Genomic DNA, 15,080 nt, shown 5'->3' with positions numbered 1-15,080 from the left:
CACTGAAACTCCAGCCAAGAAACCAATTGTTAAACTTTTTGTATTCTTTTTTGTTTCCTCAGAAAAATTGGAGCCTCCTGCGTCAGAAGAAAAAAAAAAAAAAAACTAAATAAATAAAAATAAATAAAATAAAATAATGAGCAACGGTTCTCTAGCAGGTCGACTATTTTCATTGTTGCTCTGTGGCACTATATTATGCTCACACTCTCGGAGACCTATCTCATTTTATGGGCAAGCGAACAAGGAACCTAGAAAGAAAAACAAAGTTTTTCGCATCTCACTCTTGAACCTGATGAAATTTCATGCTTCTCCGGCCGGTTTCGATTAAGGGTGCAGTCTGTGCTTCTTAACCCTTTGTTGGTAGTCCCCCCCAATTGATGGATTGATGAACATTGTTCTGCAAAACCAATATTCCTTTTCTCCCCATACAGTTCCTGTACCTCCTCCCCCGGCCCCGCCTTGACCTATTCCAAGGGGTGGGGGGTGGAAGGAATTCCTTATGACAGTCGCGATCTGTGTGGACATCCATGTCTCCTTAGATCCTTCTCCATAGCTGTAGTTATGCATGGAACTTGTCCGTGCAGGAGATGGCCCAAAAACTTGGGAAATAGTTACATTCACACATTTGCCCCTTGCAGCCTACATACATCAAACACAATAAAAAGAATAGAAAACTCTCGCCCGCGGATTCCCCCCTCCACAATTGTATGCGGGTCTTGTTTCACATTTCCGGCCAATGTCCTTTCTTCCACACTCTGATTATCGTCCAATTGGGCCTGCCATGTCTTTTCTTTTCTTTTCTTTTCTTTTTTTTTTCCCTCCCTAAGATTCCGGGACAAAGATGGTGCTGTAACTACTCCGCAAGCGTTCCGCTCCGAACATCGCAGAGATTTTGACAAGGAAAATCGAATAGAGTCATAGGGCATAGTCGACCAACCTTGTACTACTGAGTGATCGGATCGGTAGTTGGTATGATCGCCGCTCTGCAAAAAGAGCGATCAAGCGATGCACAACAGCAATGACACCATTTGGAATTTTTTGAAGACTTCATTATTTCGGAACCTGGCCTTCACTCATCAACACCATCGACGTAGTAGTCTGCACAGACTGTGCCCAGCTCATTTCACCTTCCAACCTTCCACAACATTGCCATTGACAGGGGCGGAGACTCGGGATTTAAAATCCTGGATGAGCGGGAAAGGGGGAAGGGAAAATTGATCTGTAGAATTACGCAGTGGGCGCAATTGAAGCCCTCATGGGGTATATGCAGAAGTGCTAAGACAGCTTAAATACCACAATTGTTCATCTCTCGCTAGCCGTTGCTTTGGCTGGCATCCTTGCCTATCACACATCTGTATTACATGGGGATGGAATGATTAACACACGTACCCGGTATGTTTGAGGTATAGTGAAAACATTATATTACAGATAAAAATACTGCTCCTTGCTGTGTGTCTTTGATAACAAGATGCAGCGATATCAGTATTATTGAATCTTTATGCTCTAATCTATCAATGATATGATAGGTATATGAATGTAGCTATCGGTGATATTAGTATCGATCAATGGCATAGAATCTATTGATGATATGATAGCAGTGTTGGGTGTTTGGATTGGTCCGTCCCCTCTGCTACCAGCATGGTTGCAGGTGGTGATTGAGCTCTTTTGCTCCAGTGGCCGTGTGGAATTATCCATCCCCGCATCATCATCATCATCATCACATCGAATGAAAGCCGACAGGGCTTGGGACGGATAAAATAGCGCCGGGTGCCACGCGGCTGAGACTAATCAAACCTAAAATCATCTTGTCAAAAGCTGAACTTCACCTCGTAAGATAAGAAGAATACAACTACGCCCGCAAAGTTCAGGTACTGTCCATGCATGCACATGTGCAGAGCATACACATGCGCAGAGCATACGGCTGGTTTCCCAATAGCTTGGGGTCAATTACATGCATCCATGTGCCGACCATTGATTCAACTGCTCATTTTCGTTACGAATAGTTACTCCTCACATCGAAACCGTCCAACCCGATCCTTTTCGGAAACAAATCGCCGGTTTCGTCAGCAACATCCCCGCCATTCGCCAACGCGAGGTTTCCTGCCTTGGATGTCCCTCAGTCTTGAAGGCCTCGAACCTTGTTGGCCTTCTCGTGCAGAATGAAAAAACATGCGTTTATGGAAACCTAATTCCGAAGCTCGGAATTTAACTCCCCCTTTTCCCCCAACCAAAAAATAAAACTAAAGGCCAAAAACCTTACCTTACTATGTCCATGATATTCATTTCTGCATTTAACTATGCAGCATGCGTTGGTACTATGTAATATGTGGCCAATCGCCAAGTCGCTAAAATCCTATCTTAGCCTACGTTCCTATGCAATGCTCCCCTTGCGCCATGACAGATTTGGCTAGTTATTCTTCCAGAACAGGTCCGAACCTCCGCTAGCTTGCATAAATCAAGGACTCTTCCCCTTCCACGGGAAGCCTGTTGGGGCACCTGGTTGAGGATTTTCTTTGGAGCTGGAGGGGGTCAAAGGGGACATGAACTTGGAGGTTGACCGGAGAGGTTGCGGAGATCTATTATTCCAGAGATGATCCTTGAACCAAGGCGGGGAAGTAGGAGAAATAGGTGGTAGCTCCACGGGGAGTTGCCGGAAATTTGATAGATTTTTGGGTCCATCCACGTACCACACATATGTATGGACCCAAGATTCCTCGATCCTACATTGAAGGAACAAAGAAAGACTGGCGGCGGCGGTGGAGGAGGAGGAGGGGGGGAGACGAGGAGCTGGAGGAATGTAACTGTAAGGTGTACAAACACATACAAGGTATGAATTCAGCCGAATTCTGAACCATTGGCTTTGTGATTGACCTCTTAGTCGAAACAGAAAGATGAAGACATAACTTTATCAGTTTCCAGGCCACCAAGTCGAATTACTGTGGGGTAAAAGTTTGGGTTACGGCCCGCTTCGGAAGTCCTCTTTGCCCATATCAAATCACTTTCTGTGCGTGATTCCTGAGGATGGGAGTTGGATTGATTCTTCCGCACACAACATCAATTGCTTCTCCCGCAGCGCCGCCATCAATGGACATGATATTTCGACGGCTAATAGTAATTAATCATCTTAATTGGCCTTACTGGTATTCAACGAAGCTGGGTGGTAACCCCTCCTTCCCCGCCATTAACCTCCGGTTCTGGTAAGTGGATGCAAGCTATCATTTATACAAACAATATCTGGCGACAAATGATGGGCAGGTATGATTGGTATCCTGCTTCGTCTTGCCCTTTTGAATATTGACTCACTCCTGTTCAGAATATGGTAGACACCCGGCAACCCTCATTCAAACAAGCAGGGCTAGATGCAGGCAGGCAGTTTCCAATAGGCACTGAAGCACTGGATATTCTTATTCTTTGCCATTTTGATCTAAACCTTCACCACAGTGAATATTTACTAATGACTCAAATGGGTTATTAGTTTTGCCCAGAACATCTGGAGTTACAAATCCAAAAAAGATACCAGTGGAACTTAGATATCTGAATCGGAAAATGGCTTGTGATTGCGCAACGTATTTTCGTTATGTCATATGACGTTTAAGTTCTTTGTCCATGTTCATGATTATCCATCCACAGCGGTATGTCATTTCAAACTCAGGCATTGTATCAAATTCGGCTTTATTGATCAACACACTCCACCTCCGTCCCCGCAGCTCCTGCTCAGCCAATCTGCTTACAGTTCCCGTCAGTTTGGACACCAATGATGGCCAACCATCGGCCCAGAGGCTGGCATGAACCCTCCCCGCAGTAAGCGATCTTCATAGACCTCGCAAAAGTTCTCATACCTCAATAATCACGAGGGCCCTTGTTATATTCAACAGTCGCGCGAAGAGAAGCCTCGCTTGGGGTACGCTCAACTTTCGCTCCACCTCATTCAACACTGCCGCTTCAGCGTAGTATTGATCGGTTGTAGGCTTGCATGCGTAGGATATGGGCAAAAGTGTGCCATATTTGGCGCCCCCACAGTAAATTCGACTTGGAGGACTGACTCCGCCATTTATTTGGGCCGGGTTCGTGTTGGATCGATTACCTTGGGAAAACCTTTGTGCCATGCACTCTTGACTCCTTTCTTTTTAATGGAATTAGCCATACCGTCAGAATCTAACAGTGAGTTTCCCAGCGCAGGTAGCGAACTAACCGTTTGAAATTTGAATACTCTAGAATATATGGTCCTGTGTACGATGCAGTGCCATGCCATAAAATTTGGCACCCAATACTAAAACTATACTGTAAGAGCAGCAGTTTTGGTGAGGACGGGAGAGGAGTTTAGGGACATTCATGTGACCTACGAGCCCTAATTAACTAAATGTTGGGGGATTGGATTGACCACCACGGCGCTGGTGGTGATTGAGCTAATATTAAACATCCTAGTTTATAATCAAAACCTTAACATTTACATTTTCCGCCCATTCATCATAGGCAGGCCTAACACCGTTCACATTATTTCTAAAGCATGTATCCTAACATTTTTATAACCTGTTTTATTGGTTCAGGAGAAACGAGCGCAAAGGAAAATCATTTTAAACCCTGCCATCATAGAACACTAACTCCGTTTTCGCATTCTCGGTAGAAATAAACGCCGTTTATTCTGACAATCCCATGCATGCATCGCGTGAATGAAACCCCGGGGGAAACCGAAAAGAAAAGAAGCATAAAACGCACACAGAACCCTATCCTGCTCCGTGGCTCTATCACTAGAAAGCCCACAAAAGTGTATAAACCTGGAGAAGATTCGAAGATGAGAGACGGTAAGAAATATTTATAAAGTTTCCGTGTCGTAAATCGACTATAAACTTAAATCTCCTTGGTGCGTTCATCGTTGTTAATGCAAGTCGTGACCACTTAACTATTTCCCATAAAACCTTACTTCAGATGACAGACGGTTGTTAAGAGAGCGTGTCCTCGGGTGAAATTCCTATCTCATGGTATGGGAGCACTGGTGACCCGGCCTTTTTCAACATCCCTTCCGGTTTCAGCCCTCAGATGATGCATCCTGTCCTCCTCCTCCTCGGCTATCCGATCCGCCTCCTTCTGCTCGCGGAGATATTGGCAGAATTTGCTATTCCGTCTAATATGCTCACCATACCGGATGAATGCGAACGGGATAAGCGACATGGCCAGACTGAAGAATCCCAGCATGCTGCATGACCAACTTACCCCCAGGCGACTAAACATTGGGGTGGTGGAAATGGGGAGGAGAACGGCAAAAGTGCTCCGGCAGCAGCTAGCTGCAGACTGGGCGCTAGATGAGAATGTCTCATACGCATCGGATAGGTAGTTAAGCATTGCCATGAAAATCAGCAAGTAGCCTGACCAAATGGTATACCGGATAGCATGGGAACTGCTCAGTGAATGTTTGTCGAGGAAGTCCAGCCTAGCCAGAATAGAGCAATAACATATAGTGGCCCTCCGATACAAGCAAGCGGGAGGCGTCTATATTCTTCAATATCGGCCCAACTTGCGCCCGTGGCCTTGGCCTTGTGGAGATAAGAATCTCACCAGCTAAATACCGCACAAGAGAAAAATGCACCAATGGCGACTGTAGGGGAAAATATGTTAGCGAAGACTCGAATGCGTTTGGGAAAGTTATACAACTTACTGGGTAGATACATTAGGCCGCTGACACCAGTATTCATGCCATATATACCTTCAATCCGTTGGTTAGAAAAAACAATATGCAAGGTTCCAGAACGTGGCGGAACTTGGTCATACCTTGAAAAATAATTGGATACGCTTGAAAGTAGATGAAAAATATCGCATAGACAATTGCCAAATATAAGCAAGTAAAAAGCACGATTGACTCCTGAATGAACATACGAAGCGGACGTGTTAGGGTGACAGTGAGTATCACTCTTAACCCTCGCTTTTGGATATCAAATGGAGCGACAATATTGCCGTTGCCTGTGCTCTTGCGTAAAGCTCGAGCTCTCCGCTGCAAGAGAACAGGGGCGTACGTCTCAGGCATGAAAAAGCACAGTGGAGCGGAAAGGGCTGCAAAGATAAGTGATATCCAAAAAGGCCACCTCCAACTTATTGGTGCTGTAAAACCTGACAGCCAGGGGCTGATAAGTGGACCAACGGTAGTCACCTAAGTGCAATATTAGTGATCATGTGTCCCCTAGGAAAGTGGCATGTACCCACAGCCATAAAGTATGCCATGACTTGACCTCGCTCCCTTGGATCGCTGTGGATATCGGCAAATAGGCCGCCTACAATAGCAATTGGAGCAGCTGCTGCGACACCCAGAATCAATCTGAAGACTAACAGAGATTCCCAATTTCGGCAGAGTGCACAGCCCATTGTGAAGACCATGAAAATAAAGAATGGGATTATCATCATGGCTTTCCTCCCGTATGATTCCGACATAGGGCCACAGAAGATCGGGCCAAAAACATAGCCAACAAGGAACAAGGATATAGGGAGGACCAACTGCTCCTTGCTTGTTATGTTGAACTCTTTGGAAATAAATGGCATTGCACCGCTGGGTAAGGAGGCACAGAGGGTACTATTCAGGACAGTTACAATCCCTGCGGTAAAGATGAACCGCTTTTTATTCTGTAATGGTGGTGTTAGCTACTATTCCACGTTGCATATCCCAAACAGATATAAACGCTGGTAAATACCAGGAAGCTTGCATACAGTGCATATTTATATATATATATATATACATACTTTACTCCAATTGACTGGATTTTCGGGATCTTTGGAATGGAATGACACAATTGTTTTCGACGCAACTCGACGGAATCTGTATGCGGAGAGTGCATAATCCAGCGTTTCATCGAGTACAGGGGAACCATCCTCACTTTGCGAAAGTGAGTCATTCGACAGATTCTGTGGTATAATGTTTGAATCTGCTGTAGGGTCAGTATTGAAAAATTTTACCGGATTTTATAACTCCAGAGAATACAATACCTGACGGCATATATATGCTCCCCATTCTATCAGTCCTATCTGCATCAGCTGTCATTGAGAAATATAGCTTCCAAAAACCAGCACAAAATATGTATATCCCTCCCAGCCCAAAAACATAACTCATGTAGTTACGATAATATCGCAATTTCGAGCTAGCAAAAGGCCTGGGTCGGCTTCCATGATTTTATAGCATTTCATGGTAGTCATCCCTGAAACTCTGTGGGTCTTTGAGGGGCATCCGCCTCCCAAACTCGCAGCGGCAAACCGCCAAAATTGCGATTACAAGCTCAGGCTGCCCTTGCTGGCACTAAGAAAGTCGTTCGGTTACCCCGGCTTGCTCTGGTATCGTTTTCCTGGCTAACGCATCTCCGAACCTGTTAAGCGGTTGATGCGGTTCTAGTGCGCCCTTCGCGACAAACTAAAGGCTTTTTGTTCCAAGTAGCCGGACCCCACCTATACGGGAAAGGGAGAGCGGATCGGTTTGCCATTGATATTCATGGATGTATCCGCAATTTTGTCAGCCAAGCAAAAGTGTGGCCATTTTCCCATTGCACTCAGATGGACACTCCAAGTCCAGAACCTTATACTTTACGTACAGCAATCGATGAAGCGCACCATCCGTAAATCTTTTAGCCTCGCTCGATGGGCGAGAGGATGTTCGACATACGTTGATATCCCATCCTTTTAAACGTCTATGCATCGGAGGAATAATGATAATGACGGACCGTTATGCCTATTATGTTTCTTCAGTGTCGAACTCGTGGCAAACAGAGCGCCAGCACCAGCCCTACCAAGCCACGCGGCTGCTTGCATACACTGTGCACAGGAGAGGAGTTGACATTATTAATCAATCATCGCCTGTCAAAAAGGCTCTTTTTCTGTGTATAACAGAAAACCTGACCTCCGCTGCTCTTTTCTTGCCGAACGGATTGCCGAGGACAGGGAACCGTCACAGAGAATAGTATGATAAAATTATCCATGCACTTGCAAGGACAAAGGTGGCGGTCAGACCTCTCAGCAGCCGGTTGTCTTCTTCATCCAAAACGACATTAGTTGTCTCTTGGCTGGTGTTGCCCCTCTTGGACCCAGACCGGGCCGAAAGAACCAGGCGGACTGAGAAGCCTGGCCATGAGTCAGAGGGCTGGATATTTTCTTCTTCTCATGAACGATTTTATTATTTATTTCATATTGGACTAGCCTGACTCTCAATATCACGCACCCCCTTTAAGATCCTTTCCAAATGTCTTGAGTCAGGCTATTCCCCAGAGGGCAACTATATCCCAATGGCGGAAACTACATTTAGAGGCCAATTTCGCTATCATAACAGTGATGAGAAGCTATGCAATCCTTCTAATTCAATATATCCGGGCCAAAACCATTACTTGGGCTGCGTAGTCAAATCCGCGGGACGAGTTACTTTGACATCCAAAGACGTAGGAATTGACAGTGGAAGTATGGGTTCGTTCACAGCTGATATGATTCTACGGCGACAAATGCAGATAATGTGCCAACAAGGGGTCCTTTAGTGCTCACTGAGCTTGCGAGTGGGGGGTTTCGTATCGTTGAGCCGTCTAGCGTTGAGTAGATAGTAGCCGATGGGTCCCTGATGGGTCCCCGATGAGGTGGCCGTGGAAGAGGTAAATGGTACTCCAAGGGTATTGGAAAGCCCAGACTGTTGTAACACTACAAATGGTTTCCTCGCTGCTGCAGGTTTCGGTCGTTATTTAATTGCGGTCTAGTCGAAACGTGTAAAAAAGGTCGTGTGATAGAGATCGAAACGTAGGCCATCCATATCACATCACGGTTTCGAGGGTAGATGACGTTGAGATGTGGTCAGATACATCATATCAGTAAAATTTTTAGTATCAGGCAATCACCGCTCTTACATCCCAAACACAGAGCCTTTCGTCCCACCCACAACTTGCGCACCACCCTTCACTCCCAAAGAGACACCAATCTACACCTGTGGCAAACTCCGTATGGCGCCCCATGCGCCCCAGCTCCCTGCCCATTGCTGATTCAGCGCTCGGTCCACCATGCACGAAGCCCGCATCATCACCAGGCGTTCCGGTATCGGAGCAGTCGCTCCAAACACGGCAAGTCATGTCATAGCTAGCGCTAAGCAGAACGTGCGAAAGATGCGGTGACCAGGTAACTTTTCTGACGGCATATTCATGTCCAATCATGGCAGAGAGAGGACCCTGATGCGGAGCACGGATATCAAAGGTACGGATTGTACGGTCGACACCGGCCGTGGCAAGAACTGAAGGTCGATATTTGTTCCAGTCATGCGTCAGAGCCTCTGATGGAGGGCACGAAGCGGGTGCAGGTTGAAATCCTGGCTTCGTAGGTACCGATGATCCTTTGTGAATCGGGATTTGTACTGTAAGGTGATTGTTTGCGGAGGCAGGTGTGCGCAAATCGAAGACGCGGAGGTGCGAGTCTGAGGAAACACAAGATAAAATATCGGGAGAGTGCGGTGAAAACGCGGCAGAATACGTACAGCTATGTGTCGGGAGAGTTAAGAGTGATTGCGGTCTGGAGGGGGACCAAATTTTAACGGTTCCGTCCCAGCTACTGGAGGAAAATCGGTCCTTAGCTACTAAATTCCAATGTACTGAGAAAACTTCTCGAGAATGTTCTTTCCATCCTTGGACAGGAAACTCATCCACTGTAGCATCGAAGAGCTTAATGCTTCCATCCCCGGAACCCACGAGGGCTTGGTTTTCATGGATTTCGGACCAAGCAATATCGTAAAGAGAATCTTGCGTTGTGAAGCTGGTATTAAAATAGAGCTGTTAGTAATACGTAAATCACGCGAGGTATTTTCAAAAAGAAAAAAAAAAAAATGAAAAATCGAAAAATTGAAAATGATTAAGCAAAATCTTGCAGAGGGGGAAGGGTTAGGATAATTTATATTTAAAGGTTTTGATATGTCTTTTCGTGGCTTACTATTTCAAAGGGACGATGCCGTTGGGTGTCAAGTCGAGAATGTAAAGCCTGCCATTTCCAACAAGGCCAAAATTCGCTGATGCAGCAACCGCAAGGCGGGAGTCAAAGAAAGGGGAGTATTTCACTGCATATCCATTGAAACCCTCAGTGCGGAACTCAAGCATGTTGCCGAGCGGGGAATAAGGAGTGGGAAATGCTTCCAATTGGTGATCCCAAAACAAGTTGGCGCGGCTTTATGGGCGACCAGCTCTTCTCATGGGGTCAATTTGAGTATGTCCCTTCGGAGATGTATATGGGGATCCGCATCCTCAGATGTTGTTCCAGGATAGCCCGTGTGTCGTGAGGGAGAAAATGTTCCGAAGCAAATTGAACTTCAATCCAGCACCTTTTTGACTTGACGTTGAACCACCGAGGTCCAGATCTTGTTCCTGATGTCATCATCACGTGGGTCTTCGGTCCGCCACCCGTGGACACTTCCCGACAACCTTCAGCAACCTTCTGATATTAGAGAGAGCGTGTCTTTCATTGCCATCCGAGTGTAATCCAGATTCGGATAAAGGGATATCTTGTGTTCAATTGCAACTGAACAGGAACCGCTGCGATTCTCCGCACTATTTTGAATACATGAGACACACGTCCATGATATCAAAATCCACAATTCTCGATTACAAGAGACCAGGAAAATTCCAATTTGCGAGATACCCTGCCAATCTCTCTACCATACTCAACTGGTGAGTTCCTATCCATCAGCGGAGCAAATTTTAACTTGAAAGGAATGCATCACGGCTCTGCGACGTTGGAGACCGATACTTAGCTATCCCTACGTAGAAGTACTTCGATTTCGCTGCTCTCAAGAATTTCGACTGCCACTTCCACTGGATTCTTTAATCGGAATCCTAGGGGCACGCTAAATTATTAACCATTCAACTTCGAGTCCTCATCATTGCTCTCAGCGCTGTATTCAACAGCCTTGGAACCTTGGAAGTCAATTGGTGTCACATGATCTCGCGTCTCTCCAGATCTCGTACTCGATTCATCCCCACAACGTGACGCAAACTAGGCAATAAATGGCTCGGGGGATTGCTATCATCTGAATACACATGTACTGTCCGAAGTAAATAGAAAATTTTGAAAGGAAATGGATCAGTTTCTCTCTCGGAAACGTCTAAGAGACTCCAACTCGCCGAGGCCTCAAGACACCACAACACTTCTTTCAGCCAAAGAAGGGGACTGTGGGATAGCTAGAGAGGATGAATCAACAGATATAAAGCTGGCCATTCTGGCATCGCTCTTCCCAGATTTCGAGCAAGAAATCCTTCTTGATTCGTTGATTGACAGTGAAGGATCGGTCACGACGGCATGCTCTACCCTATCATCCCAGACGCCTCCGCACAGTAATAAGAAGCGCACAATTTCTAGAGGCCTAGGCATACAAAGCTCACTCTCATCATTCGGCGTAACAGCGGCAAGCTTATCAACGCCCAAACTAGGATCGAAACCTCTCACGAAAAGAGGGCGGACCTTGCACCTCTTCTCCCCTGAGGACATATCTAAGTACACTCCTTGCACCATAATCCACAACTTCCTCCCCACCAATGAAGCCAACGATCTTCTGCGCGAACTCCTCGAAGAAGCCAAAACATTCCCCAGACAAACTTTCCAACTCTTCGAAAACACGGTCCAGAGTCCCCACTCCGCAGGCTTCTATGTCGCCAGCGCTGAAGAACTACATCAACAGAAACACGAATACTCCTACAATGGCAGCTATCGAACAGATGTCCGGGTATTAACCCCGGAACTCCGTCGTGTTTCTACAAAAGTCCAACAAGCCGTGAATGACGAGATCCGTAAGCGTATCAAATCACACTACCCTGGAGGAAAGAAACTAAAATACCAATCGACGCGTACATGGATCCCCAATGCGGCATTTGTGAACTGTTATGATGGGCCCTCCGAGAGCGTGGGCTACCACTCGGATGAACTGACGTATCTGGGGCCTCGACCCGTCATTGGTAGTCTAAGTCTAGGCGTGATGAGGGAGTTCCGGGTGCGGAAGATAGTGCCACCTGATGATCCCGAAGATCTCAATGATAACATTAACAGCAATAGTGATAATAGCAAAGAAGAGAGGCCTACGGCATCTACATCTACGTCTACAACGCCAGTAAGTAGAGCGGACATACAAGGCCAAATCTCCATCCACCTTCCACATAACTCCCTCCTGGTAATGCATGCCGAAACTCAAGAAGAATACAAACACAGCATCAGCCCCACACAGACTATAACTCCCCATCCAATCGCGGGTAACAAACGCATAAATATCACATACCGCTGGTACCGTGAGTCTCTGCACCCGCGACATACTCCCAGGTGCCATTGCGGAATGCCGTGTGTGTTGCGCTGCGTGCAGAGGAAAAGGGAGACGCGGGGAAGATATATGTGGATGTGCTATTCTGGGTATGCGGTTGGGAAGGCGTCGTGTTCATTTTTCCAGTGGGCGGAGTTTGATGATGAGGGGGAACCCATTTGGCTGGATAAGGAAAAAAGCGTGGAGCGTCAAACGGAAGGCCAGGGAATGACTCGAGTAAAGCCATGAAATAAATATAGCTGAGAAATGATGGATGATGGATTTATGTTATTATTTACGAAGTGAATGAGTGGAGTCGAATTTGTTTATGGTTTCTGTTTTCCTTGGTATTATCCATGGATTTGTCGTAACTAAGATGAAACCACCTTCCCTGTCGATTACAGCGCCCTAACAGACGCCTTTTCCTAAAAACACCGAACCATAATATCAGTACGTCCGTAGACTGATAACCATTAACACAGTTTACTTTGTAGCCTATAGCCACTGAGGTTAACCTCGCTCAAGCACTTTATATATAAAAACTCCGTCAATCAAGCCGTTTTACAAATCGTTTGTGGATAAGGGAGAGAGGAACCAGACTGGAAGAAAAGTCAAAGCATAGCCAATCTCAATCCCAATATACCATTTTATATCCTAGTCGAAGGTAGAATTGCCATCAGCACCTAGGTAATTGGTGAAACGAACGCCTGCTTTCCCGAGATTTTCCCATCCAGAGATAAGTTGTGAAAGCATCTATCATCACATCCTCTCACCAAATTTCGAAACGGGTTTAAACTACCCAGCTCTACCAGGGGACTGTTGTGCAACTCCAGATCCGGGTAAGATGTCTAATGGGGAATGAACGAAAGGAAGTTCACTACTATTTTCTCCCTGCTCTGGTTCCCCATGATTGTCGTTGTCAAGATGGCAGCTCAAATGCATTGAATGAATTGGTTTGGCTCTCCCTTGCACGGTGATTCCCTCGACATATAACTTCCGGACATCTTCGGGAAGAGCCTGTCTGATATTTTGACCGAACATTGCATCGTTGCGGGAGACGCGGGCAACTTCACATTTGTTTTCCAATTTAATTACCGCAGAGCTGGATAGTGCTGAATGACTATGTTCTAGGCTTACACTGAAATTGTTTTCAGCGGCAGCCCTATCAGGGGGACCAAGGAGTCCGTGAAATTGGTCGATCGTGTGGTGAATGCCGTTGTCGGCTTGATTTTTAGCCCAAGAATCTCCCCGCTCCAAGTCGCCTTTGGTGAGGACGCCATGACCAGAGGACACTTCCATTGCTTCAGGGGCAGCTCTTATTTTAACAAGAAGTGTCCACTTCTCCCCTGGTCGCAAAGCTTTGCATTTAGTATCACCAAGAATGGCTTCGATCTCATAACCATTTTGTCCATTTAGATCTATTGACAAGTTTGACAGGACACCGGGATCAAGTCCATAGCGAAGATGGCGCATAATTTGCTTCAAATTCTCCTTCAGAGAATGAACAGCGTCTTTATATTCCTCGTCATTGAAACTAACAGATAGATGCCAACCATCCTTTGGTTCGGAAGCCCATATTCCCAACGCAGGCTCTGGTGATACGGTGTGAAATCGCACTCGACTGCTTATGTTAGGGGATATTTCAGATAGAGATATGCCTGAATTTGCAGTGACCACAAACAAATGACGTAGCGCTCCCCTGCTCGAATACCTCAGAAGCAAATTTGACGCCTCATGGAGAGCTTTTGAGGTGCGCATTTGACATGGTTCATTGCCATGCAATTCGAATATTTGTACCGATTGAAGCAATCCCCGGATAGCGTCGAGATTGCAAGTAGATAAAGGTAAAAGCAGCTGCATATTTTGCTCAGGATCAGCAGATATACAGCCGATGGCCAGTCGGTCGACGAGGATATCTATTGATGAAGCCAAATGGAGTACCGTCCGGCATACCCCCTTTAGTAGAGCAGGTGACATGCTTGCTCTAGTAGGCCAGTCAGCTATTATTACCGAGATCTGGGCAAGGAAGACCCACGAATTATCAACAAAAATCATAATATCTAGCGGAACCTCGCATCCAATCTGGGTGTCAAGCTCGCCACTTATATTAACGTTTGCGGATATTTCCACTGCAGCCCATGTGAAGAGATCCTCACGCGTTGAAATGTTCATAGCATCCATCGTTATATCTATTCTTGCGCTTGTGATTGGGAGGGGACATGAAAAGCGAGTAAAGACATTGTTGCGGTGTATCGGGCCACAAATATTGGTAGGGAAAAAGCGTGGAGTCCTTTGGCCAGATATTTCTGGTGTAGTTATGGGAGGTGTTGATCCTCGTTCCCAAATTTTGTGACTTGTAGGATAAGGATTGGTATTTGGTGAATTTGGCTCAGTAAAAACACGCGTTGGACGGTCTAGTCTGGAGTATTCGCCAGGGCTGGGTCCTAGGCGCGAATGATTTTTGCTGAAATTAAGAACTTGAGCGACTCGAGAGAAAATGCCCCCTTGAGACGGAATCTTCCGCACAACATTATTAACTCTCGAGAGTGGATTTTCTTTTGTTGCCTAAAAGATGAGTATTAAGAATTACATTGATAATGTCCACGGGTGATGGATGTGGCTGAAATGCGTACCTCCTCCATGCTACCCCCGTTGTTATCAAGAATCCGAAACGTCAGAGGTGATGTATTGGAAAGAATGCCTTCCAATATTGCCTGATCGATAACCACTGACTACGTCTCCTGGCTTGCAGTGTGGAATACTTAGACGCTCTCGAGAAATGATGTGGTAGGTGGATGGCATAAGACGATTG

General features: G+C 46.1%; 5 protein-coding genes across 5 annotated transcripts; 1 reads left to right on the top strand and 4 right to left on the bottom strand.

Annotated features, from left to right (window-relative positions):
- Positions 1–4,974: 4,974 nt before the first annotated feature.
- HCAG_06755 (conserved hypothetical protein) lies at positions 4,975–5,169 on the bottom strand (the record flags this gene model as incomplete). The annotated part of the gene is made up of 1 exon (XM_001539100.1): positions 4,975–5,169. One exon carries the CDS (start codon positions 5,167–5,169, stop codon positions 4,975–4,977), a length of 195 nt encoding a protein of 64 aa, XP_001539150.1.
- A 380-nt stretch (positions 5,170–5,549) lies between these two features.
- HCAG_06754 (conserved hypothetical protein) lies at positions 5,550–7,149 on the bottom strand (the record flags this gene model as incomplete). Its single annotated transcript, XM_001539099.1, has 6 exons — positions 5,550–5,593; positions 5,654–5,701; positions 5,872–6,142; positions 6,196–6,609; positions 6,727–6,888; positions 7,102–7,149. The coding sequence occupies 6 exons, from the start codon at positions 7,147–7,149 to the stop codon at positions 5,550–5,552; spliced, it is 987 nt and encodes a 328-aa protein (XP_001539149.1).
- Positions 7,150–8,834: 1,685 nt separating this feature from the next.
- Positions 8,835–10,085, bottom strand: HCAG_06753 (hypothetical protein; the record flags this gene model as incomplete). The annotated part of the gene is made up of 3 exons (XM_001539098.1): positions 8,835–9,412; positions 9,473–9,747; positions 9,922–10,085. The coding sequence occupies 3 exons, from the start codon at positions 10,083–10,085 to the stop codon at positions 8,835–8,837; spliced, it is 1,017 nt and encodes a 338-aa protein (XP_001539148.1).
- Positions 10,086–11,059: 974 nt separating this feature from the next.
- On the top strand, positions 11,060–12,206 carry HCAG_06752 (conserved hypothetical protein; the record flags this gene model as incomplete). The annotated part of the gene is made up of 3 exons (XM_001539097.1): positions 11,060–11,968; positions 12,040–12,085; positions 12,184–12,206. 3 exons carry the CDS (start codon positions 11,060–11,062, stop codon positions 12,204–12,206), a joined length of 978 nt encoding a protein of 325 aa, XP_001539147.1.
- Positions 12,207–13,063: 857 nt separating this feature from the next.
- Positions 13,064–14,449, bottom strand: HCAG_06751 (predicted protein; the record flags this gene model as incomplete). Its single annotated transcript, XM_001539096.1, has 2 exons — positions 13,064–14,224; positions 14,279–14,449. 2 exons carry the CDS (start codon positions 14,447–14,449, stop codon positions 13,064–13,066), a joined length of 1,332 nt encoding a protein of 443 aa, XP_001539146.1.
- Positions 14,450–15,080: the final 631 nt, after the last annotated feature.

This window comes from Histoplasma capsulatum, genomic scaffold (assembly GCF_000149585.1).
Source record: "Histoplasma capsulatum NAm1 scaffold_6 genomic scaffold, whole genome shotgun sequence".
NCBI classification, from domain to species: domain Eukaryota; kingdom Fungi; phylum Ascomycota; class Eurotiomycetes; order Onygenales; family Ajellomycetaceae; genus Histoplasma; species Histoplasma mississippiense.
Note: the sequence above shows the minus strand (reverse complement) of the source record. Positions and strands in the feature narration are given on the sequence as shown.